This window comes from Bacillus rossius, chromosome 10 (assembly GCF_032445375.1).
Source record: "Bacillus rossius redtenbacheri isolate Brsri chromosome 10, Brsri_v3, whole genome shotgun sequence".
Lineage (NCBI taxonomy): Eukaryota > Metazoa > Arthropoda > Insecta > Phasmatodea > Bacillidae > Bacillus > Bacillus rossius.
In genome coordinates, this window is record NC_086337.1 from 1,702,824 (window position 1) to 1,730,088 (window position 27,265).

Genomic DNA, 27,265 nt, shown 5'->3' on the forward strand with positions numbered 1-27,265 from the left:
GGACCGAATATGTCGACATACACTCTTTCCCACACTCTTTTCGGAGTCTCCACAGAATACATCCCTACCTTAGAGTTACTAGGTTGTTTGGCCAGCTGGCATTCCATGCAGCTCCTCACATATTCTTTCAAATCTTTCTGCAAGTTCTGCCAAAAAAATTCCTTGCGGATCTTCACTTCAGTTTTTTCGCACCCCATGTGTCCTCACACCGTGGAATCACGGAAATAACACAGGATCATTTTGCGGATTTTCTCCGGCACCCATACCCGCTTATTTCCCTTCCGATCAACATGGTGAATTATGCTTTTAACAAGGACATACTCACTACATTTTCCCGCTTGTATCCTACGTCTTATCTCTTCCGCTTCCTCATCCTGACCCTGCCATTCTCCAATGCCGGTAAACGATTGGGGGATAAGATGCACAACGGCACAACCTTCTTCACGCTTATTTCCTTTCACCTCGTCCTCCAACTGAACAAATTCTGCAGGATCAAACATCCGGGACAGTGCGTCCGCCACGCCATTCTCTATCCCCTTTATATGAATGATGTTGAACCTAAATCTTGTTAACCGCATGATCCAGCGTCCCAGCTTCCCTAATTGCCTAGGGTGGGAAAAAAGCCATGTCAGTGCTTCATTATCAGTCATCAGGTCAAATTCAGCGTGTTCAAGGTAACTGCCAAATCGTTCTACCCAAAATATACACGCCAAAACCTCTTTCTCGTAGACCCCATACATTTGCCTGCCGGTTGAGGGTACGACTGGCGATGGCAATGGGCCTCCTCTCACCTTCTTTTCCTTGTAGCAGAACCGCGCCCACCGCCAAACTACTGGCATCCACTTGCACCACGAAACGCTGATTGAAGTCTAGGAGCCGTAAAACCGGAGGATTGGAAATGGCGTGCTTGAGATATTGAAAAGCACGCTCCTGGTCAGTAGCCCACTGGAAGATCACACCCTTCTTCTTCAAGGCGTTAAAAGGGGCACATTTCATAGCATAATCTGGGATGAACTTCGAGAAGTAGCCTAGCATTCCAAGAAACCGCATTACGCCTTTAATATTCTTGGGACGAGGGAAATTAACAATCGGCCCCATCTTCTCCGGATCCATTATCAACTCACCTCCGGACACCAAAAATCCCAAGAACTTCACCTCCTGGCTCGCCCATACAACTTTCTCTGTGTTCACCATGAACCCCGCACCTCGCAACTTCTCTAAGACCTTTCGCACATTTTGCATGTGTTCTTCAAAGGTGTGGGAGTAAATCAGGATGTCGTCTAAAAATAACATTACAAACTCAAACTGGAATTTCTCTAAAAAGCTGTTTAGAATCCGCGAAAGATATTGTCCCCCAAAGATCACTCCAAATGGGACTCTTTCCCATTGATAATGCCCCCAGGGCGTCACAAAACCTGTGTATTTCTTACTATTTTCCTCCAAGGTACATTGGTGAAATGCAGAATTTAGATCAAACACCGTGAAATACCTGCCTCGACTCAAATATTGGAACAAAATCTCAATATTGGGCATCGGAATGGGATCTACCTTAATCTTCTTGCTAAGCAATCGATAGTCTAAAACCAACCATAACTACCTGGCTGTTTCTTCTTGATGAGAAAAGCGGGCGAGGCATAGGGGGAAAGAGTACGCTTAATCACACCCTGGTGTTCCAAATCTCTAATAATCTCTCTGAAGGCTTGCAACTTAGGTGGAGAGCATTGATAGGGACTGCACTTGACAGGTACCTCGTCGCTAACCTCGATTTTATAAGGCAGTAGATCGCACTTCCCTAATCTTTTACACAGTACATCCCCAAACTCCTTCTTCACCTTTTGCAACAACTCCTCTTGCTCTTCACTGAGATGACTTTTCTTGGCCTCCAACCCAGAACAAACCTTTACGTCTTTCTTACTCTTCTGTACCAACTCTACCTCGTGTCCATTCTCAAATCAAAACCGCAACTGACGATTAGCACAGTCTACAATCGCCCTTTTTCCTCCAGGAAATCCAAACCCAAGAGCATGTCACATATAAGCTCGGGCAACACCTAAAATCTCCTTGTCCACGAGAATTTCTGAATTTTGAAGTGCAACAACAAGTACACCTTAACTTGACTGCTCACACTATTTGCCACCTGAAACTTGAATCCCTCTGCTACCTTCAAACGATTCTTCAGATCAGGTCTCTCACAATTAAATTGCTAGCAAAGGACTGGCTAATGAAACAACTACTAGCCCCAGTGTCCACCATTGCTTCCACCTTTTTGTCCCCAATTTGAGTTTGCACCCATAGGCTCTTATTTTTGTTCCCACCAGATTTATATTTAATTACAGCAATTTGCCGCACTAGCGTACCACTTATCTGCTCTTCATTACTCTCATTACTAGCTCCCCCCCTTAAAGACTTTAGCGGACATTGTTTTGTGGAATGGCTGCCACTCTTGCATACAAAACACCCCCTTCCCCCTGTCAGATACTCTCTCAGGACATCCAGCAGCAACAAGTCCTTTCTGCCCACATTGGAAGCAGGCCCTAGAATTGTGCCCTTTTCCCCCATAGGAACTAGCAAAATGTCCCACCACCCGACACCTGTAGCAAACAATGCCGCTCCTCGACGATACCAGCAGAGGCGGCTTGGTTTTGGGGACAATGACCTCACGCTTCCGCGGGTCACCCTCCTTAATTCCCCAATACCTCTCGCTCTTGTAGACCTCACAAGTATATACAAGATTATCAACTTGAATAGCCCAACTACTGAGCCCCTCCATGTCCCTAGGTCTCTTCACAAAGGCGCACTGCTGCCTCACTTCAGGATCCATATTTTCTAAAACGACACTGATGAACTCTTCGGTACCAAAGACTTCCCCCAAAGCAACTGCATGTTCCTGTAAATCCTGAATGTACTCCACCATACGTTCTCCTCGTTGTTGAAAACGACGCGTACAGCTCTTCACCAAATCCTCCTTCTCTCTGACAGGATAAATAGATTTCTATAGCCTCCCCTTAATACACTCCCAACTTTGCTTTTTTTCAAGACCATCAAATAACACCTGCAAAACAATACCTGAACACTTAGGCAAAAGCCCTTGAATCAACTCAACATCAGAGGACACCAACAGACTGCGCTTGATCCTGTCAACAGCAACCACAAACTTAAGAACACTTCAAGGATGATAGTTGTTCAAATACGGAACATTCTGAAACGAAGACATGACTAATGGAGTGCAAAAGTCAGCCCTTACAGCACAATGAATGCCTTCTGTAGAACTGCCTCCAACATCACCCTGGTTGCCTTTCAAAAAGGTCACCATCTTCTTCCGCAACAAGTCTATACCTTCAGATTCATCATGCTCAATCCCTGCCGCAGATAAATTAATCATAATCTTGGCTTTACTAACCCAGGCTGTAGGCATGTTGAGCGCAGAGGTCACAACCACAGCAGTACCACAACAGCACCACCCACAAAACAGTACTAAAACTAACACATTTCTCTGTTAGCAGAGTTGCGCAGCCTGTAACCTACCCCCCCCCCCCCCCCCCCTGCTCGACCAATAAAAAAAAATACCGCTCAAAAGGACAAGCAGAAGGCAGGAATACTAAAAAAAAAAATTAGAGAGTGAAGTTGAAGATTTATTCGCAACGAAGCATGAACAACAAGCTTTTAGCAAAGGACAACATTTAGAATAAAATATAAAATGCACCCAACAAGTATTAATTTTAGGCCCAAGAGGTATAAAAGGTAAACAGGCAGCACCACAACTAGTATCTAACCACTAAATATACTAGTTTCGAGGCATACTCCCAGCGCACTCAACTAACATAAGACCCCTCTCACATACAAATAAATATAAGCATAATATCAACATTAACATTACCTTAACAACATTTCAAAATTTACATCTGAACTGCTTACAATAACTCAAGATTAAAAAAAAATTATCCCTACCAAAATTGTTTTGATCTCACTATACATGATCAACTACAAGTGTTTTGATAGAATTCTAGAAACATTCTCATTAGGATTATTCATTTCAGTACACCACATTCCTTATTTATTTCCAAGTATGCAAAATTGTGTGTGTGTTGTGTGTGTGTGTGTGTGTTTGGTGTGTGTGTGTGTGTTTGGTGTGTGTGTGTGTTTGTTGTGTGTGTGTTGTGTGTGTTTGTTGTGTGTGTGTTGTGTGTGTTTGTTGTGTGTTTTGTGTGTGTTTGTTGTGTGTGTTGTGTGTGTTTGGTGTGTGTGTGTGTTTGGTGTGTGTGTGTGTGTTGTGTGTGTTTGGTGTGTGTGTGTGTTGTGTGTGTTTGGTGTGTGTGTGTGTTGTGTGTGTTTGGTGTGTGTGTGTGTTGTGTGTGTTTGGTGTGTGTGTGTGTTGTGTGTGTTTGGTGTGTGTGTGTGTTGTGTGTGTTTGGTGTGTGTGTGTGTTGTGTGTGGTTGTTGTGTGTGTGTTTGTTGTGTGTGTGTTGTGTGTGTGTTTGTTGTGTGTGTGTTGTGTGTGTGGTTGTTGTGTGTGTGTTGTGTGTGTTTGTTGTGTGTGTGTTGTGTGTGTGTGTTGTGTGTGTTTGGTGTGTGTGTGTGTTGTGTGTGTTTGGTGTGTGTGTGTGTTGTGTGTGTTTGGTGTGTGTGTGTGTTGTGTGTGTTTGGTGTGTGTGTGTGTGTTGTGTGTGTTTGGTGTGTGTGTGTGTTGTGTGTGTGTGTTGTGTGTGTTTGGTGTGTGTGTGTGTTGTGTGTGTTTGGTGTGTGTGTGTGTTGTGTGTGTGTGTGTGTGTTGTGTGTGTGTGTGGTGTGTGTGTGTTTGGTGTGTGTGTGTGTTGTGTGTGTTTGGTGTGTGTGTTGTGTGTGTGTGTGTTGTGTGTGTGTGTGTATATATAATTATATATATAAACATTCAAATATAAAAAAAATATAACATATAACATTTAAGATGGTCTCAACCACCTAGTATCAAACACTAGGAAATAATTAATACCATATTAATATCGCAGGCATGCCTAAAACCCCGGCCGTTTACTATAAATAATAATCATAAAACAAAGGCAAGATTAAAAAAATTTGATAAAATAGCTTTTCTATCGAAATCACCATATTCATGAGCAAGTAGAATAATACCAATAACAATAAATATTTAATTTCATAAAAAAAAAAACCTGGTCAACACCTTTAAATTACCAACAAAATATCTTAAAGCACCCAACCCTACCTTCCATTTGAAACCATGAGATTATTAAAATAATTCATTATAAAGGGAATAATTACCCGCGCCGAAACACAACGTATTCGCTACCCCCCAAAAGAAAAAAGAAAAAAAAAACATAAAATCCCAACACTCACAGTTTTTCTGATGAACTACAGACCATGACACACAGCACCTAATTGCGGACCAGCAAATTAGATAGATCCTGCTTCCTTGAAACACCGTAGATACAAACGACACGGGCTCTTTGGTGTCTTCAATCTTGCAACCGCGCGGCGATGCAAATGCCCAGCCCGGCGGACAATACTGCACAGCTCGCTGCACGTCGTCGCATTTCACTGTAGAATCTCAGATGGTCAACGAGTAGTACTTCTATCTTCCTGCCGCGTCACCTTCCGCATATTCAAAAACTCTCGCGGCGTAGAATAACTTGAACTAATTCATCGTAGCTGTAGACAAATTTCACTGCGGCTCTGAGCAATAATCAACTGTGCACACCAGCAAGTAGGCCGCAGATGTCCCCATTTGTACTATCACATTCTTGCCTCACTCTTCAACAGGCGTCTTGTACTATTATTCCAGGTCTCACATGTCAATTTATTTCTCCCGGTAAACTCGTGTGACTTCTCATTTGCGTTAACACATCCCTCTCATATGCACCACCATTAGGAATAAATCCTTTTCACGAGTCCCACAGCTAATATCCGCTCTCTGCCATCGCTCACCCTTCTCTGCCCACACTCCAGCAGTCGAAAACCCGACAAGGCAAAGAACATCACCTCGTCCTACCAAATACTCCACTCCGCTGACCGCACAACGCCATGCCAAAGAACATCATCCTCGCCGGCAAGAGACTCCACTTCACCGGTCACCGGACAGCGTCACCGCCAACCTCCACGACGGACAGCAAACACGCACAACACCACAAAAACGCCAAACAAAAAAAATTGTGACACTACACGGTGTCACAAACGCTGGTGATGCCACTCAGACAAATTTGGTAATGCCATTCAGACAACCCTGGTAATTGAACTCAAACAACCCCTATAATGCCATGTAAACCACCCTTGTATTATCGCTCACACCATATGTTTACTGTCACTCTCACCACCGTGGTAATGTAACTACCGCTCTTAATATATTTTTCACCACCATGGACATGTGACTTATCACCCTGGTAATGCCACACAGAAAATGCTGGTAATGCCACCCGGACAACATTTGTAAAGCCACTCTGCAAATACTGGTAATGCCACTCGGACAACACTGATAATACTACATGTACAACACTGGTAATGCTACTCAGAAATCCTTGATTATGCCACTTGGACAACCCTGGTAATGACACTAAGATACCTTGAAAATACCACTAAGATTATCGTGGTAATGCCTCTTGGACAACCTTGGTAAAGCCACTTGGACTACTTAAGTAATGAATGCCGCTTGTTAACGCCACTTAGACCACTCTGATAATGTCACTTGCACCATATTTTTAATGTTAATCATACCACCACAGTAATGTGACTTATCATCCAGGTAATGCCTCTTGGACAATACTGGTAATGCTACTCAGACAACCTTGATAATGCCGCTTGGACAACCCTGATAATGACACTTACTCTAACATGTAATATTACTCACACCTCTGCCAATATCACTTACATCACGCTTTCAATGTCAATCTCACCAAGCAGGCAATGTGTGCCTGGAAGCACATGCTACACTGCTGTTAATGGTACTCATATTGCCCTTTAAAGTCACTCACACCACCCTTGGAATGTAATTTTCACCACATTGTTAATGTCACCCACACCACATTGGCAATGTCAGACATACCACCCTAGTAACATCATTTAGACAGCCAAGGTAATATTACTCTGTACATCCCCGTTTTACCTGCCGTTATAATTCAAATTTTTTTTAAAAATTTCTAAAAATGTATGATGATGGTAATAAATTTCTTATCAATATCTGTACGTATATCTATAAAATATATAATTTGTGTGTGTCTAATATCACTCTGCAGCTAAAACTTCACATCGTAGATGAATGGTGTTTGTGTGTGGTAGTAGCCCCAAGTCTCCATGCACTATAGTGGTGGCATGTCGTTAGCTATAAGGGTGTGGATGATATGGGGCGCACTAGCTATTGTTGATTTTTCATAAGAAAACGTGTACAAAAAAGGGGAACAAAAGTAAATAGTGAAAAGTGAATAGTGAAGTGTGAAAAGTAAAAATATATGTATAAAAAAAAATGTGAATGCATAAGAAATAATTTTCCATAAAATAATCTATAAATGTAGGGGACTGAGTAGTGGGCATGTCTTCTGAGACTACGTAAGGTGAAATGTGACGCCCATGCTTCAGTGGATTTTTCATAAGAAAATGTGTACGAATAAAATCTATTTGAGTATTCACCAGACAGTAAAACTTCTAACGCAGTATATAAAATTGTATTTTAATTAAATAATTTAGTATGTATAAGAATTTGGTGTATTCTTAGTATGCAAGATATTTATGTACAAACAAGAAAAAAATATTTTTTTAACATAAGACTTTTATACAAAAAAAACAGTATTAGTTGCAAATAAAAGTGAACCAAAAAAACCAGTGAAGTGGGTACTTCCAATTGAATAAAAATAAAAATTGTTTAAAAGCTCAATATATAGGCAGAAAACCCGCAATCATTATATTAATAACTGTAATTGGTATCTGTTCAGTAGCAATATACGCTCATCGTAACGCAATTTGCAGCCGAAGACGCGGCACCAGAGGCCTTACGGCTGGCAGACAGGGGCCGGCCAACGGAACGAACCCTCGCCTCAGCTGAGGTTCGCGAGCCTGCCCTGCAGCAGCGTGTCTCGGTGGCTGCCTCAGTCGAGCAGCGGCGTCGAGCGGACGTTCCCGCCACGCGACGAGCTCGCAGACTTCTCGGACGACTCCCTGGAGGAGCAACCTCGAGCAACCACGCGGAGTGTGTCCTGGGAGGTGCCTCTGCTGGAGCCAGGAAGCACTCAGGTGGTGGGCCGACGTCGCCGCTCCACGGACCACTCCAGTACGTACACATGCTGCACTGCTGGCCTCGGTATGTCCTTAAAGTCATCTAGTGGCAAGAAGCCCTCAGGATGCAGAATGACATCACTGCTCCACAGAAAACATTATTTCTTCCACATGCTCTACTCCTACCTCACTGGTGCCTGTGCTATTGGCAGGAAGCACTCGGGATGTAGGACAAATATGCTGCTTCACAGACCAATCCTGTTTGTATACATGCTACGCTGCTAGCCTCAATATGGCCTTTAAAGGTGTGTCTGCTAGAGCCAAGAAGCATTAGGTTGGTAGGTCATCATTTCCACTCCACAGACTTCAGTTGTTGGTACACTGCTACACTCTTAGCTTTTATATGATCTCAAAGGTTCCTCTTCTAGTTCTAAGTGGCAGCTAGGATTAGGGATGGCTTTATGCTCCACAGACCACTCTAGTAAATACACATGCTACACTGCTGTCATCATTATGTCTCTGCTGGAGCCAGTAAGCCCTCTGGTAGTAGGACTATGTCGCTGCTTGACAGACTACTCTCGTCTGTTAATATGCTAAGTACATCTCCCAGTGACTGCTAAGTTAATATACACGGGTGCATGTTGCCAAGCGTAGGTTTACCATCCAGTTTATGCACTCATGCACATTGGGCTTCCACCTGTTTAGTTTACATTGTTTAATGCACATATATTTTATTGCATATTCGATGCATGCTGAAATTTCACCCTTATCGTGCCTAAAGAAGTACAACCTCAAAAAGCAAGGGATTATAATTAATTCCCCTTCTTAGATGAAATATTACATGTTCTGCGTTAGGGCATTTCAGTGCGACATATTTGGTATTCCTGTGGTTTGGCTAACTTTTAAGAATCAATAGTAAAATCTTGTTAAACAGAATTATAGTTAGGTGTTAAAGAGGGGCAACATTTTAAACAGCTTTTCCTTAAAATGAATACTTTCTTATATGTATCACGCTAGGCAATAATTTAATGAATTCTATTTTAAATTTTGTGTCAGAGTTGCAGATTATAAATTAATTCTCAACGCGAGAACACATGAATTTGCTAGTTACCGTTCACATATTGCTGGCATGCTTTGCCTCTCGTTGCTTAAAGTGCCTCTTTAGTGCTAGTGAGCATCCCAGCCGTGCACTACTGGTGCTGGCAGTGTCTGTGCAAGCACTGGAAGGCATGGTGGTGCTACACACACTTTACCTTGCGTAAGCAAGCTTCATCCAGCTATCCAAATATAATTAGTTATTGTGGTTTTTTAGTAGGGAGGTGGTAGACGCATTGACACAATCCAGGGGTCAGGAGGGAGAAAAGAAATGTATCTAGTCAAAGACAAAGACTCTAGACCTGACAAGACATTACGAAGATTACTTTTTTGTTTTGAGTAATCTACTGTCTGCATTGTTTGGTAACAAGACATTAAAAAAAACTAATTATAAATGCAAAAACACCACTGTTGTACCCCATTATCTTTGATAAGTACCACAAACCATACGCCTGTCCTGGGGTAGACAAACCACTAGAAGAGTACAGGAGAATCCCGTTATAGCGAGCACGGTAATAGCGAGAACACGGCTATAACGAGGTCTTTTTGAGGAATTTACGGCGTGATCGCGTGAAGCGCGCCTTTGTTATTTGTCTGCTTTATCTCCACCCCTCTCGCTCGCCACTAGACATCTTGCCGTTGACACCTGTCACATTCTTCAGCCTTGCAGTCGCCACCTAAGTGCGTGGCTTTAAAAATAGAATCCCGTCCTTTCTTTCTTTTATCAAACTTCCGCTTGGCTTCAAGGCCAAGGTATGCTCGACTCGAATAAACCAAGCCTTTGAATATACATATACTTGTACGCATTTCTTATTATTTAGAAAATAGACAAAATCTATTTTTTCCCATCATTAAACATAACAATGTGCACTTTTTTTTTTAAATATAAATTTTTTTAATTCATTTGTTGGGACATTTTCATTGACGAATAATAACATTGTTTATAACTATGTTAGGCCAAAAAAGTCAGAGCCGTCTTTATACTAGTTGCTAATTGATTGCGTTAATAATACACAAATATTTATAAACTTGTTTGGAATTATTTCAGTCGTGACATGTTTACAAACACGTCACGTTATTTCTTTTACTATCTGACAAATAGTAGGCACTACCGTATTTATTTCCGAATCGCTAGGACAGTTTCCTTGTAACTTTTGTTTCGGTCAGTTGTTGGGGTATCTGTCCGGGAAGGGGGTGGTGATGGTTTGAGTTATTTCTGAAATTTATTTTCTAAGAATGTTTACAGGTTTCTTTAAATGAAAAAAGTATAGTTTTCCAGCGACTATTTCGTTTGAGGCGTACGTGCGTTGCCCCACTCCTGCATTTTGTAAGGAATTAAATTGTCGTGCTACACTAGCGCCACCTGTTAGCAACATCCCGAACCAACATGGCTGCCAGCAGACAGCCCGCGTCGACAATAGATAGCAGGACAATGCTGCGTCGGCCGCGGGCCAAGTCGAGTAATTGATTGCGGGCTGAGATGCTATACTTACGTGGCGTGGTAGGGTATTCTGGTTATTTTGACGCAATTGGTGATCGCATCCGTACTTTTAGGGTATCGTTTTAAAGAGAATTCACACATCTGCTCACATAAATTAAGATTTCGTTAATATAACCTGTTATTTTCTAATTATATAGGTTTTAACACAATTTTTATGCTATTTTCTGTTATTTTTTATTTTTTTGGGGGCAAAAATCTGGCCAATTCGGTTATAGCAAGGACACGGTTATAGCGAGGATTAAACCCGGAACTGTGACACCTCGCTATAACGGGACTCTAGTGTACTTACAAAAATTAATTCAAAAATTCTTCAATTTATACTTTTGTATCAGTGTGAACAAGTATTAGGTTCTTTAAAGAATCTTAAACCATGATAAAAAAAATAGCAAAAAAATTGGGCTAGAAATTTAGGTAAGAATACCAAACACAATTAATACAATAAATTTTAATGTATTGCTTCTTCAAAAGTAGGTAAGTATCACTACTTAGGTGTATAAATAAAAAACACTCCAAAATTATGCAAACATTTTTACAGCAATACCTAAGCCTATACCATAGAAATTAAATTACACTACTTAAAAAATCATTACAAATCAAAATCAATAAATATACTAAAGTTATAGTTTTAGTATAAGTTTGGTTGCAGTTTAATTACTAATAATGTTCCACAAACAGTTCAAATAATTTTCATGTGAATCTTAATGCTGAAAACTATATCTTTTGCTATGTGTTTGCAAGTTCAAAATACGATAACATTTTACTATACTTATACCAAGAGTTTTATTTATCCTCTTTTCTCGCATAATCATCGCACCTATATTTTAGGGCGTCAAAATTTGGATAAAAACCTCTCGTGTAAACGTCGCAAGATGTTTTTGGTTCCGCTATTAGATTCCTGTGCACTTGGTGTGGGTATTTTTTCCGTATGAAACGATGTATTTTAAAGTAGAAATCTAATATTCATTCGGACGTTACCACTTACTTATTTAATTAATGGAAATACAAAGTTGTCTGAGGTGTAAATTTTCTCTTAAAGACGTTTTTAAAAGTTGTAACCTTTATCTGTTGGTCTGCGTTGCCGCGGTGTACCACTTACAAAAATGCAGCCAGCGCCAGTTGGCATCATTCATGTTTGGTTATGTTGCTTCCCGTATAGAGCGCGCACACGTAGTCGAATATCGATATCTCGCCGAGTGCATGCAGCGCGCGCTCTCTGTCGAGTGCCGAGTTAACTACATTTGATGGCCCGCTCTCTTTCGTGGTGCGTACTACGATATTTACGCGTACGTTCAAGCTCACATTCGAATCACAGATTTTGTTTTTCTATTCAAAGTTGAAGAAAGGTTTTTGTTTCGTGACTTATTATTTAAAATAGTTTGAACGTGACTTTTTATACTTCACTTTTTAAATAAACGTACTTTCCATGAATGGGTTTTTATTTTCATAAATAACTTTATCTAACAAAATTTATATTTTTCTCGCATAAACGTCGCACCCCTACTTTTTAAACTTGATTTTAGAATAAAATGTGCAATGATTATGCAAGAATACATGGTATATTCTTATTCCAACCCAGGCTTCTTAACCCCTTGCAATGATTGTTTGTATTATCAAAAATTGTTTCAGACAAAAGGATTTTAGATGAAAATTAGTTATATTTACAAACAGTTTGAACAGATTTGATAGTGTGCCTACTAAAGGAGTTATGAATTTATTTTTAGGTCGATTTCAAAGAAATATTACCTATTGTAGCCGTTACCGTGGTGTGACTGGAAAAATGTTATTATATTTAATATTTGAGAGCTGGTGCTTCCCGTGTGGTTCCATTTCAGTTTGGTCCAGTTCTGACAATGACATCCATGTGAAAACTATATTATTACTACCTTCTTGCATGGTAAACACACAGATTGTACCTACATATTGATGAGTAGAAAAAGTAAGTTGATTATTAAGTTGTAGAAGAATACGCAATTATTTTTTTTACTTTTTATTGCATATTAATTTGTTTAGGAATAGTTTTTTTTTTAAGTCGGTTTTTTGACGTGACAACTTCTAATAAATCGATAAACGTCGGCTGCACGCACGAAAAAGTGTCCCGTTATGCACATTGTCCCGTTTCGCTGTGTCCCGTTACGCTCATTGTACGCATGCGCCGCATCTATTTCTCTTACACTCGATTGGAACAACCACCGATTTGCATTTTCAATCATGTTATCGTCGTTTGAATTTTTAATATTATGTAATTTAACGATCGTCCACCGATTTCAGCACAATCGGTACGGTTATTTAAAAGTAATGTTGAATTTTCAAATACTTTTTTTGTACGAACAATGGTGTTTTACAGTTACACATAATAATTCAAATTACACCCGGGATCTTTTGCACAATGTTTTAAAAAATATTGTAACACATTATAAATAAGTTTGGTGTATTTGGGATGCGTATTTGTTATAAAATCGTATTATAAAAACGAAATAATATTATTCCCCTACGGTGTTGTCATCTACGGTGACGGATGCGACCGAACGAATCGTGCTATCTATACGTTTTCCACGGAAACCAGGCACTCGTTAATACATATTTTCCTTTGTTTATCACGAGGGGCATTATTATTAATGAATGATAAATAAAATTTTGTGCCCGGGGCCACAATTGCATATCATTTTGAGCACTGGAAGACATAAAAACGTAAAATATTCTCGACATCTTTTAATCTGTGGTTTTCATTGCTTATTACAACAACAATTTCGGCAATAAAGGTAATTATTCTTGCATTTTAAAAATCTGATTACTATTAAAATTTCAAGTATTTATTATTTTTTTATTAAAAAGAGTAGCATCTGTTGGTGAGTGCAGTAATTAATAGTTTATGTTACAATTGACTAAAAAATTATGGTGAGTCATATAATTGATGATAGATGTTTGATTACAGTTTATTTATATGAAAACTTATTCATAATTACCTATATTTAAACTTTATAGCTAAATGCCAGTTTTTAAAATTAATTACAAGTTATCTACACGTGAACTGTTTCGTCGACTGTTTATAAAGTGAAGTGAAAAAATGTGTTTTTCATTGCTTATTACAACAACAATTTCGGCAATAAAGGTTAATTATTCTTACATTTTAAAAATCTGATTACTAGTATAATTTCAAGTAATTATTCTTTTATTATTAAAATTAAAATGATTCAATTTTATTCATAAAAGTATGCAAATATTTCATCTGTTTTGTTATGACGTTGTCACGTTAAACTATCGTCCGTAAACGGACTTTACAGACAACCAATTTTTTTGTTTTATGGTCCATTGACCCCGGAACCATAGAGAGAGAGAAAGATAGAGAGTTTTTATATATATATATATATATATATATATATATATATATATATATATATATATATATAGATAGATTGTGTGTGTGTGTGTGTGTGTATGTATATATTTGATACGATCGATCATAACTGCAAGGGTTGGAGAACAAAAAAAATCACAACTCTGTTTATAGGCACACCTTCGAATTTGTTCAAAATTTCTGTAAATCTTATGATTTTTATCTAAATCGTTTGTCTAAAACAATTTTTGATAATACAAACCATAACCGCAAGCGGTTGGAAATTTTTTTTTTATAAAATCTGACATTGAACACTAAAAAATCCATGTTTTATTATAAAACCAAAAAATTTATCTAAAAATTTTGTCCTAAAATATTTTATATATGACCAACCATAACTGCAAGGGGTGGAAAAAACAAGGGTTGGAAGACAAAATTCATAACTCCGTTAATTAGCACACAGTCCAATCTGTTCAAATTGTTTGTAAATCTTATATTTTTATCTAAAACAATTTTTGTCTAAAACAATTTTTGATAAGATGAACTATTTTGCAAGAAGTTGAAAAACATCCAGGGTAGAATTTAAAAAATTCATAATTTCCATACCATGTGCACTATCAAATTTATTCTAATTTATTGTAAAACCTTTTACTATTATTTACAACTTTTGTCTAAAATAATTTTTCATACAACCTACAGTGACAGCAAGGTGTGAAATAAACAGGGGTTTAATATCAAAGACTTCATAACTCCCTTCGTATTAGGCACACTATCAAATCCAGTAAAATTGTTTGTAATGTAAATCTTATAAATTTTATGTAAAACTGTTTGTAATGTAAATCTTATAATTTTTATGTAAAACTTTCGTCTGTAACAAATTTTTTAAAAACAATTGCAAGGGGTTGCAAAAACCTGGTGTTGGAATAAGAAACTAATGAAACTTCCCTACTATGTACACTACCGAATCCATTCTTTTTTTATTTAACTTTCTAAATATTGACTAAAACAATTGTCAAAATAAATTTTTATTTAATGAACCATTACTGAAAGGGGTGGGGATAACATGGTTTGAAAGTAAAAAAGTTCATTATTTATTAATAGATTTACTATTAAATTCATTATAATTTATTCCATAAATCCTAAACTTCATCTAAAACTTTGGCTGAAACAATTTTTGATGAAACAAATTATTACCATAAAAACAGGTTAAAATTTACGAAATTAAAAATTTTGTAGTACGTATCAAATTCATTCTTATTTATTTTAAATCATTTAAATATTTTCTTAAACCATGGTGCAAAGTAAATTTTTATAGGACCATGTTATAAGTGCGAGGAAAAATAGTGTTTGAAGGTTAAAACAATTAAATAATTACCTTATTTGGCATATAATATGAAATTCGTTCTAAGTTGTTCAATGGTGGATAAATTGAATTAAAAATAGTTGTAATATTTTTGCTGCATAGAAAATGAGCAATTATTTAAAAAAAATTTTTTTTTAATATTGGAGAACGTAAATATGTTATGTACATTAAGTTCTCCATGCCATGACAATTTTTACTAGATGTAAAAATTCTAACATTTTAACTCAATTATCCTATTCCTGCTGTGTTCTGATTACTTGATTTAAAACTAGAAAGACATTAAAGAGTTGACTCAGTTCTATAAGCCACAGGCTTGCCGCCACGCCACTTGCCGCGACTCCCGGCGTAACCGTCAGCATCACAACTACCATCCCCAATGTCCCGAACACGTTACTACAGTCAGCGATCTGACCGCGTGTTGGTCGGTAACTGGAGACATGTTGTGCCCACTGAGTCGCAACAAGGCCCGGTAGGTGCAGTTGTCTGAGCAGCATGAGTGCGCCTGTGACACAGAGCAGGGTCGGTCGGCCACACAGACAAGCGTTCCTTCCAGCACAGCAGAGACCCACATTCCTGCGCTCAACCGAGTCCAAAATTCAGAATGAGAATAAAATAAAATTTATTTAAGACATATTTTGACCTCGCGACAATATGATAATACGTAACTTACAAAAAACATGCCCGCACAGTCCAGGGTAAAAGTGTAGAGTCAAAACCCATACAGACAAAGCCAGAACATTTAAAGCAATGACGTAGCAACGCCACTCAAAGAATGCTTCAAACAGGGTAACACGGGAATCAGACAATGATCAAAAATATGAGCATGTGATGACAAAGCCAAAGGAAACCAGCACAGCAGCCCAAAGAAAAACGATCATTAAAATATTTGGAAAACATTTTGCAGTCATGACACGCCCACACTCGACGTGACTATACCAATCACTCGACGTGACTATACCAATGTTCATAACCAAGTAACACCAACGTCGTTGACCGTGCTCCAGCATACTTTGTTAATACAAACGTTATTTTGAGAGTAGCAGACCAAAAAGAAATTTAAAATATATTAAAAAAAGATACAAGATAATTACATGTTACATATGAACACAAAGCCATTATACACGTTGATCGTCGCTGATGAACGAACTTACCTACATTTTAGCCATGTGTAGCTGCCGGTTGTCGTGCTGATCGAAGGACGAGCGGGCAAGTTGATCGAACAGCACTTGGTCCGAGGGGCAGAGGAGGGATACAGAAGGGAGGGGGGAGAGAAGGGGTCAACGTGTGCGCTGACTCTACAAAGTCACAAAATTATTTTGGTGTACACTCCTTGATGTTCGCGAAAGTTAATATACCTGTAAGGATGTGTGTTGCCACGCGTGTGCGCAATGTTGACGACTTCAACTCGTGGCTGTAAGTTTCTGCATGCATGCGCATTGGACTTTGAACCTGTTCAATTTCCATTGCCTAATGCAGACTTTTGTAAATTGTAATTTGTTTCACCCTCAACATGCTTAAAAAGTATAACCTTAAAAATGCAGATGATAATTCCAGTCTATGGGGAAACGTGACAGGAGATGATATACATGTGATGCACTTGGTGCTTCTATTGTTCGCCAGCTCTGATAAATCAATACTATCATCTTGCTAAACTTAATTAAAGTTAGACTTTAAAAAGGGGAAAATCTTTAACTATGTGAATGGTAAAAATGTGCCTTCATAGGAAAGAGTATTTATGGTACCGAATTAATTTTACTTTGTCTTTGCAGTATTTTGGTAATTTCAATTATGTTAAATTTTCTATAATCATGGTTGCTTAAACAATTTTGATTGATATTTAATGCATTTTTTATCTTTGTATATTGAAATTAGTAAGGAATGCAAGTACAAATAAGAATGCTTGTTACAAAATTTTAATTTTATTTTATTAAAAATTTACTTTGTTAAAAAGATAAACTTGTGATCAGGTAAACTTTATTAATCTGTGCATAATAAATCTACGGGTATTATAAAAATAACGCTATATTTAACATTTAGCGGTAAAATTTTGAATGGATACCTATTTGTTACAAGAGTAGTCATTGGATATTTTATTTAATAATTCTGAGGATTAGATAATCCTATTTTTTTCTTTAAAACAAGAGTATCGCTGGTCAGGATGATAAAACAACAAAAACATTTAAATAGTGTGTCAGTCATATTCAGTAAGTGGAAGAATCCAATAGTGAAATATGACGAATCAAACTAGAAAACAGAAGAGAGTGGAAAATATTCAGCCTATTACAGAACAAGTAAGATTGGAATTCACGATTTTAATGTGTGAATACAATTCAAGAAGAATAAGGAGTTTTTTGAGGGACTTTGAACGTCCTAACATCCAATTATAAATTGTATCGCAGCAACTTCAAAATATAAAAGAAATAATTAAAATGAAGCTGTATGAAAAGAAGCCACGAGTCGTAGAGAAAGACTACGGCCGGTCATGCTGCTTGCTGCCTGATGGCAGGCCACCCGCCCACTCAGCCATCACCGCCTGTGCCGCCACGTCTCCAAGTGACGACTGCAGTCTAGGGGACTCTGGCACAGGTCGACATACAGAACCGGATGAGCAGACCGCAAGAAGCTGCCTCCACGCCGCACCGAGGACCTGGAACCTCGTGCCGCCCGACGGAGAAGTGCGAAGACTGGTGAGACACAGATGTTTATCCGACCAGCAGCAGGAGCGAGGTGACGAGTTACCGGTCGTACGAGAGATGTGCACATGACGGTAGCGCAGTACGACCAAGTCTTCGAGGAAGTTGGAAACATAAAGCCAAGGAAACTGAGACAGAAGTTTGTAAGCATATGAGTAAAATCTGGTTTATGTGAGATTCAACTTTGAACTGTAAGGCAGGTGTGGACGGCTGATATAATTAACCATTCGTAGTACGAGTAACAAATGAACTGAAGGAGTTTTGTTCGCCGGTACATGGGACACGAACAGCAGACTGTGCATAGCTGCTGGTTCTGCTCGCCGTCCCCCGAGTGGGAAGCAGAGGCGCAGCGACGAGGGGCTCCGAGCCAGTGCCGGCTGTGATTCCCAAACAGAGACCAGGTTTCAAGCTGAGGCAGTATTACCAAAGGAAAAACCTGAAAGGAACATTTAATAATTTTCTTAGAAGTCTTGTTATAATATTTTGAAATTGCAATCGTAGAGATGCTTGTAACAGAAATTAATTCTGGATTGCTATTATAAATAAATGTTAACTTTTAATGTCATAAACACTTTGTGATGAAATAATTTAGTAAGATTTTTTAAATATCTTTTGAGCTGTCACTAATTTCTTGTTGTCCATAAATTTAGCATGGCTTATGCATCCAGCAAAATTCTGAATTAATGTAAATTCAGATGAACAGAAATTTAATTTAATTGTGATGCAAAGTAATTTTTAAAGCAAAGACTTTTTTTGCTTTTTCAAAAAGTATTTAACTTGTAATATTTAAAGCAAGGTATTTTGAAAGAATTTTTATATAATCTTATATCTGCAGGTGTACAGTTAATTAAGTGTAATTTTGTGTTTGCAGAACAAGATATAATTGATGAGTATGACTGTACTTAAAGACCTAGTGTCCAAACCAGAAAACATGTTGAAAGTTTATGTTTATTCAATAAAAGTATGAAAATATAATTATTTATATGCAAAGCACCTCTCTTGCTTGTTATAGCCCGTCCCACTCTTAGATTGCAGTACACGGCTTATGGCGCGCGCTGTTGCCAAATCTCTAACACATTACGAATTTCAGGAGATGCGTGTATTTGTAATTTGGATCGAACAAGAAGCATTTTAAGAAATCATATCGTAATTTATAATATTTTATACTATTACACATATAAAATTGTAATAATACCACTTTTATGTAAATTTCAAATAAAAACTACATATTGTAGACGAAAATTTCTTATAGCTTGCTTTTCTGTTCTAAAAATCCCATATATATATATATATATATATATATATATATATATATATATATATATATATATATATATATATATCACATTTTCATGGGCCCGATAAATGCCGTATTTTTGGACAAGTCATGTCCAAAATGATAAATAAAATACAGTAATGGAAATTCTCGGTCGAGTAAGTTATGGGAAAAATCCGAACAATTGGTTCGAAATGGGGAAGATTTTTTGAAAAACAGGAAAATCGCAACAACTCCCATAATATGAATAATATCGAATCCGTTTTAACGTATGATAACTCGGATTACCTAATGCCGAAAAATGTTTTCTAAATACATTTTTGATACAACCAGCCATAACTGCATGGGTTCGAAAAAAATTTTCACCGGACAAAAAAACGTAACTGCCTTAGTAGACACCTTATCAAATCTGTTTAAATTGTTTGTAATAATATCATAGTTATTTTCCAAAACTTTGTCTAAAACAATGTTTGATAAGATGCTTGGTGTTGAGAAGGATAGAAAAGTAATTCAAAATTTTGTACCATGATCGCTATTGAATTCCTTCGTATTTATTTCATACATTTTACATATTATGTTCAAGAATCGATTATAATATTTTTTGTTGACTAAGGAAGCCATGTATTTGAAATTGCTTGTAGGACAGAACCCCACTTATCTAAACACACGACCCTGTTTCCTCTTACGACGGCAGCGCGCGCTCTTGTACTGATAAGACACATCTTTAACAGCTATTTCCACGGAAACTGTAGAAGCAATTGAGATGGGGCTGCTTTTAAAAACTAATTCAATTCATTGTGAACATTTTTCTTGCTTTCGTCCCCCATCTATCTTTAATAGAAAAATTTTTTTCCGCGGGTCAACTTTTTGATGTTTCAGTTTGTGAGAAAATGCATTTCAATATATTAAAAAAATTATTTAAGTGAAACCTGTACAGTTTTTGTCTTAACATTTGTTCGGTGGCGTCCTAAGGCATTAATTTACTAACAAAAAAAATCTGAATGAAATACACATGTAGGTTTTCTTTTTTTGATGTGAAACATATCGGAATACTTCAAAACAGTTCGCAGCGAATAAGTTATGTTTTTTAATTTTTTCGGACACTTAAAATATTGTTAAGTATTCAAAATAAGCATTGCCTGATGCGTATTTTGATTCTATACAATATGAAAAAAAGCTTGGTCCAAAAATTAAAATTTTAAATTTCGTTTGATATTTGGCAACAACGCACGAAGAAACAAGGACAGCGCTAACGGCAATCGGCGTGTGTTAGAGAGAGAGAGAATGCGCCCATTTACTTCCACACTGCAATCTAAGAGTGGGATGCTCTATAGAAGTGAAGCATCTCCTGGGGTACAGCATTGGGCAATCATCGCTCCGGAAAAATGTCTGTTAATACCAGGACTTGAAGCTGTAGTGTTGCCGCTCAACCCACAGCTCAAAGATGCAGCCAACACCGGTCCCGAATTCCATCTTCATTAAAAGCCAGGGACTTCACTGCATGTTTGATGTTGTTGCTGATATCAGTTCTGTTTTTCGTACCATTACACAAAGAAGGAAGACAATAGCCTACCACCAGGCAGTAGAAACAGCCAGGTAGCCTATCACTAGGCGGCAACACTTGGCTCACACCTAAGTCTTGTCCAAAAATGATTTATGTGGGAAGTTACGTACGTAACAGAACTATTGCTGGAAAATAAGAATTAAGAATATATTTTTATGATATGAAGAACATTTATGTTATAAGCACATGTTTTAGTCAAATGAATATTCTACATTGGAGTTGAACTACAATAGTTCCTGTGAAGTCTACCGATACTATTCAATGGAAATGATACTGATTACATCAGTAATTTTTAATATACTTCAAGAAAGAAACAGTTCATTATAACTAATTCTACGAGATTCTGAAACCACGACGAAGGAGTACAACGTCCATTCCCAAATCCAAAGCTGTCACATGGACGCGAACACCAGACTCTCGGACGAAGGAAGGATGGCCTCCGTCCAGAGCGGTAGTTCCGATCCCGGTCCGCCTCCCGCTCCGGAGGTCTTCCGGAGCGCGACATCGTTGGCCGTAACTAATACTGTCGTGCATAAGGTGTTAGTGAGCATTTCAGTAGGATCTTAAAATGAGTCATCTTTGACATTTTACTATTGGTAGACCGTGTAAAAAGATCAAAACTTCGTATGTATAAACTTTCTTAAAAATAACATCCAACTGATCACAATTTTCTAACACAAATATCATATCAAATCTCCTTTGTTATTGTATTCAAATGGTGATATGACATGGTAAAAATTATATTATACTTAAACCTAGATAATAAATATTAACGACAAATGAATCTTATGGTTACCAATATTTAAATGCAAATTGGAATTCCTACTTGATTTTGTCTTGTTTAGTAACAGATATTTTTTTATTACCAAGAGGATTAGCTCTAGTAAAACTGAGCATAGTCGTGGTAGAACTTTATATACTGCTGAAAGAATGTAACTGCCCCTCCGGAAATTTGAACTATTTATAGTGTCCTGGAATGCATGCTGAGAACTCACTCCTATTACAGAGGTTCAGGGACACATTACAATAATTTATTTGATGTATCTGATTCTACCTTATGACAAGCAAGGGTTTTCTGGATAATAAATGAATACACAGAGAATGTATATTTTCATACTCTAGGCTTTACTGTTCTTTTATCTTGGCTTTTTTGGGAGGCATTTTGAATTTGGTAGTGATTATAATATTATCCAAGAGGTGTGAATGGGTTAATAAGAAAAGAGGGAGAAAAGAAACGACCCTTTGAACATTAAGTCCTTAACATCTTTCTATTTTTATTTATAAGTTATTGTGTAGGTGAAGAGAACTAAAGAAAGAAATCTTGACACCAGAGCGCTGCTGAGCCAGAAGCGGGATGTCATGGGACCTCCTCGGCTCAGGTGGGAATGAAGCCAGAAACCACTGAAGGCTTGGCAACTGGTGAAGCGTTGAAACCATGGGAAAACTTGGATCCAGTGGAAAAGTATAACCCGCTGCATGATAAATAATGCAGCGTAATTAATATCAAAAATTACAACACGAATCCAGGTGTAAATTTGTTACTTCTCAAAAAGGGTTAAAAAAAAAAAAGTATATTCCACTTGTGGGTAGTAGTCATGTTAAAAGGGTATGACGAATAGTAGGTGGAAACCTGGAGTATCCATGCTGAGTAGCAGAGCACAACACACCCAGTGAATAAACTATTTAGAAAATAACAATAATAAGAATAAAACCAACAAATCTACTACACAATAGAGTTTTATTTTTCTGTGGAAAGTATCCCGTACTTAGGTGATTAAATGCTGTCCTTGCAGAAACTATGCATTGGATGAACAACGGAAGTTGCGTATTGCAATGACGATGTTAGTCCTCTCCGGGGGCACGCCGAGAGCCGAGGGGCTGTATCAGAGGGGGGGGGGGGGGGGGGATTGTCCGTGAGGTGGCGCGTGAGAGTTGAAGGTGTCTTCAGGTGGAACTACCGGACTAGGTGGTGCGTGGTCATAGACCTTGTGTATCCACAACTCAAGATTCTGAGACCACTATATATATTATAAGATAAGATGCTTTTTTTCTATGCCCAAGGAAGCTATTATTAGCCTTTTGTACACTCTGTACACTCCCAAGTCATTAATAATTCAATGTTTTGTTTTTGTGATTATTGCCTTAAAAAAAAGGTAATTCATACATTCATACTTAAAAGATTTATATTCACAATGTTTTCATTTTCATTAAAATTTATTGTGGTCAGACATTACTCATCCATTCAGGGAATCCCAATTTTTTTTTATGATACAATACAAATATCTTCAGATCATTCATTTCATTTACAATCTGTGTAAACATACTCATGTGATTTCTTAATGTTACTTTACACTTTACATTGTGTCTAGCTCTAATTTTGGCTATCTTTGTGATCACAGAAAGAGGTGTAATCACTCCTACCTCCAACAGAAAGGATTTCCAAACTAAATTGTCCATGTTTAGGTTAGATTTTCTAAACATTTCCTAGTATAGCACTGAGAGAATGATGTTTTTTGGTATTGAGACCATTTATTTACATTGACTGTTCGACTAGCAACTTAGCTGTAAAATAAATTTTTCTCACACAGTTTATCAAACAATGAATTGTTTACTAATTATTTCTTCTTTTGTGAATGTCCGTGTCACTAATATTGACAGTTTTCATGTTTTTTCCCTAGCGTGTTTGTTTTAAGGTTTTCTCAGCAAAGCTTCTCAGGTTGTGCAGGTACTGTTTGTTTGAACACTGTGCACTCTACAGTACCTGTTTGACTTAAGTTATTTATTAACACATTATAACATTCCATGTTTAGAGTTCACAATATTAACTGCTTTTCTACATAATTTATAATTTTCAAGGTAAATAATAATATATAAATTTTTTCAAACAATTATCATTGAATTAATTTTAAACTTTTGCAATGTTGTTTTTATAAACTTTTCTAAACTTTTAATTTTTGTCAACATTAGTTTTCATAGCATGGGGTACAGCTATGTACACAAAATTTGAGCACTGTAGCAAGTAGGCCTACATCTAGGTGAGCAGAATTATAACCTTTTTTTTTTTCAGTTTTTTTTCCTCACACTCTCTCCAAAGTGAGTAGTTTATTTTGTATCATTATTATGAAGCTATTTTACATTGTTTGAAGCATTGCGACTTCCAGGTGGCATAAGGTTCTTTTTATGTATTCTAAAGTAAAACTTAGGTCATGCTTAGCCATTGTGCAGCACTAAATTCATCAATGCTAAAATGCATTCAATCCTCTGAGCCTATGAGCCATGACTTCTTCCGAGTGTTGTTTGGGTTCCATTCCCACCACTCACCTTTGGACGACCTCTGTTCAAATCTCTTCTCAGGCAGTGTTTAACCTAGTGCCTGTCATTGGAAGATCCAATTGCTCTCTTAAAGATAGGATTTATACTTTATAGTAGGATTTATGTTGATTTTATATTTTTCTTAGTATTTAAATTTGAGTGCTAGTATAATTTTTTTCAAACAAGAATTTCAATATAAAAAATATACTTCTGTATCAATCCATTTGAGGTGTTGATCTCTTGGGTTTCTTGCCCAATCTAGCTTTGAGAATTTCCCTCATAGGTATCTGTGCTCCTGCCTGTTAGACTGATCACCTTTCAGAGCGTGGACAACCTTATCCTATTTTAAGCTAATAATGTAGATTCTGTAGCCGTGGTTTTTGCTTTGCCTTTTTGAGCAAGCATCAAATTTGATTCTCTTCTTCTCCAGCTCCAGAAAGTGCAAGCTAAGTCCTTTTGCCTTTCTTTGTTTTTTTTTTCTGGAAAGACTCATGTACAGGGGTTCATACCCAGATATTTCATTTGGAGGAGTATAATTTCTCCATTTTTCACTGAGATCTAAAGGACAGACCTCCCTCATTGTGCTCATGTTGTGAATCTACATCATGTCCCACTGCTGAGATCAACAACCTTTATTTTCTCATCAACTATAAGGTATGCTCTTACTACATATAATTCAGAATTTTCAAATTTAACGTTTGTTATTTTTTATATTAAATTTTTTTCTTTACTAGACACTGCTCTACATTTCAGCTGGGGAGTATATGCTGCAAACAAGTGTTTTTTTTTTTGTCACTGCTTTAGCATTATTGTTTGTTCATGCTTTTTACGAGTATGTACCAGAAACTCACGTTTTGAAATATTACTTTGATTTTTAACCCAATGGGACCCTTACAATTTAAACCTTAGTCAGTTGGTATGACCACAGTGGATGGACGTGCCACAGTGTCCCGGCCTCTCTACACTCCCACCTGCAGCTCTGCCAGCGCACTCCTCTCCTGGCAACACGTGAGACACGCACGTCCCGTATCGAGCCAGAGTACGTCAGACTCCCCCCCCTCCGTGGAAGTCGGAGCCAGGACTATGGCCGACCCCCGCTCCACCGGTTCTCCTCCGTGGACATCAACCCCATTATGCTTGCCCCTCATGCCGCCCTCTTGCACGATCTCTCGGCCATCTGAATAAGTAAACGTAAGCCCCTGTAATTCCGCTTCTTTCCGCCAGGGAGCGCCCCTCTGCGGTATGCTTTACTACCATGTCTCTCACGTGCTGCCTACTGCCACTCTGACACGCGGTGCCACGTTCCAGGCCGACACACCTCTTTTCTTTCTCAGTCAGATCAAAAATCAAACTGTGCATCAAATCAGGTATTTTTGATTTTTTGATATGTTGTTTATGATGTGCAAAGGGTATGTTAATCCAAGTTTTCGACCTCGGCAGACGATCGCATCATTGTCAACATTCAATAAAACCTCAAATCTTTTGATTTCTTTTCAGTTTTTGTTTGATTTTGTCCCGGATTTTGTTCTCTTTTAAAGTATATTTAATTTACTTCATGAGCTAGACACAATGTAAAGAGTAAAGTAACATTAAGAAATCACATGAGTATGTTTACATAGATTGTAAATGAAACGAATCATCTGAAGATATTTGTATTGTATCATAAAAAAAAAATGGGGATTCCCTTAATGGATCAGTAAACAATTCAATGTTTGATAAACTGTGCGAGAAAAATTTAATTTACAGCTAAGTTGCTAGTCGAACAGTAAATAAATGTAAATAAATGGTCTCAATATCAAAAAACATCATTTTCTCAGTGCTAACCTAGGAAATGTTTAGAAAATTTAACCTACACATGGACAATTAAGTTTGGAAATCCTTTCTGTTGGAGGTAGGAGTGATTACACCTCTTTCTGCGATCACAAAAATAGCCCCGGGAAAGTGCGAAGCCCCCCCAGCCAAGAGGCCACTTCTGGACCTGTGCAAATCAAGTTCAATCATCAGTTTGGTACCAAAGCAATCAAAGAGAAAATATGCAAGGAAGCTAAATGGTATTCACAGCCTTTTGTGCCTTGTGGTAGATTTGCAAGGAGGTAAATCTGATTGAGTTATGGGCGGGAGGGAATCTCGCTAGGTTGAAGTTGGTTTTCGTCGCATCCTTTGCGAACAAATTGCATCTCAGGTCACGTAGAGTTGCATACACTGAAGGCATGGAAGACAAGCAGAAGTTGAGGGCTAATACAGTCATATTTTATAGAAATGTTAGTGTAGGTCACATCATTTTTATCTCATCCAAATTTTGTTAAATATATATATATATATATATATATATATATATATATATATATATATATATATATATATATATATATATATATATATATATATATATATATATATATATATATATATATATATATATATATATATATATATATATTCCAACAGTTTGGTGGTGTGATGCCTGAGAGCAAGACTCACCAACAATGACCACATCGTGAGTAGTAGTTGAAGAGATCAATGTTGTGATCAAACAGTCAGTATCGTCTGTGGCCTGCGTGTGTCCATTTAGGTCTTCAAGAAGTCGATGAAACAAATTATCTTGATTTCATTGGATATTAACTTTTTTTGAGACAATTGAGCAATTGTACTGGAATCAAATAACATTTGAGGGGATGTAGCAGCCTTAGATCTGTGAATACGCTCAGAACTCACTGTGCTCTTCTCTGCAGCCTCAGGCCTATAGCCATCAGAAACTACTGTGACTTGGATCCATAGTGAGTAGTGAGGTCTCTGCTGTGCCTGGCCATTGTTACCTCAAACGAGGAGTTGGGAGGTCACACAACTTTGTGGAGTAGATACCCACCATACACCACCACATGTTTTACCTCTATAGAGTCAGTTGGGAGGGTGAGAAGGGTTTTCCGAACAATA

At 37.6% G+C, this 27,265-nt stretch overlaps 1 protein-coding gene across 5 annotated transcripts in view; it reads left to right on the forward strand.

Moving 5' to 3' along the window:
• LOC134535708 (uncharacterized) overlaps positions 1-27,265 on the forward strand; it is a 398,944-nt gene that overhangs the window by 180,423 nt on the left and 191,256 nt on the right. For all 5 annotated transcript variants that reach the window (XM_063374911.1, XM_063374908.1, XM_063374910.1 and 2 more), the window contains exon 6: positions 7,948-8,248. In XM_063374911.1, the coding sequence (XP_063230981.1) occupies positions 7,948-8,248 (301 nt within the window). The remainder of the gene's footprint in view (positions 1-7,947; positions 8,249-27,265) is intronic.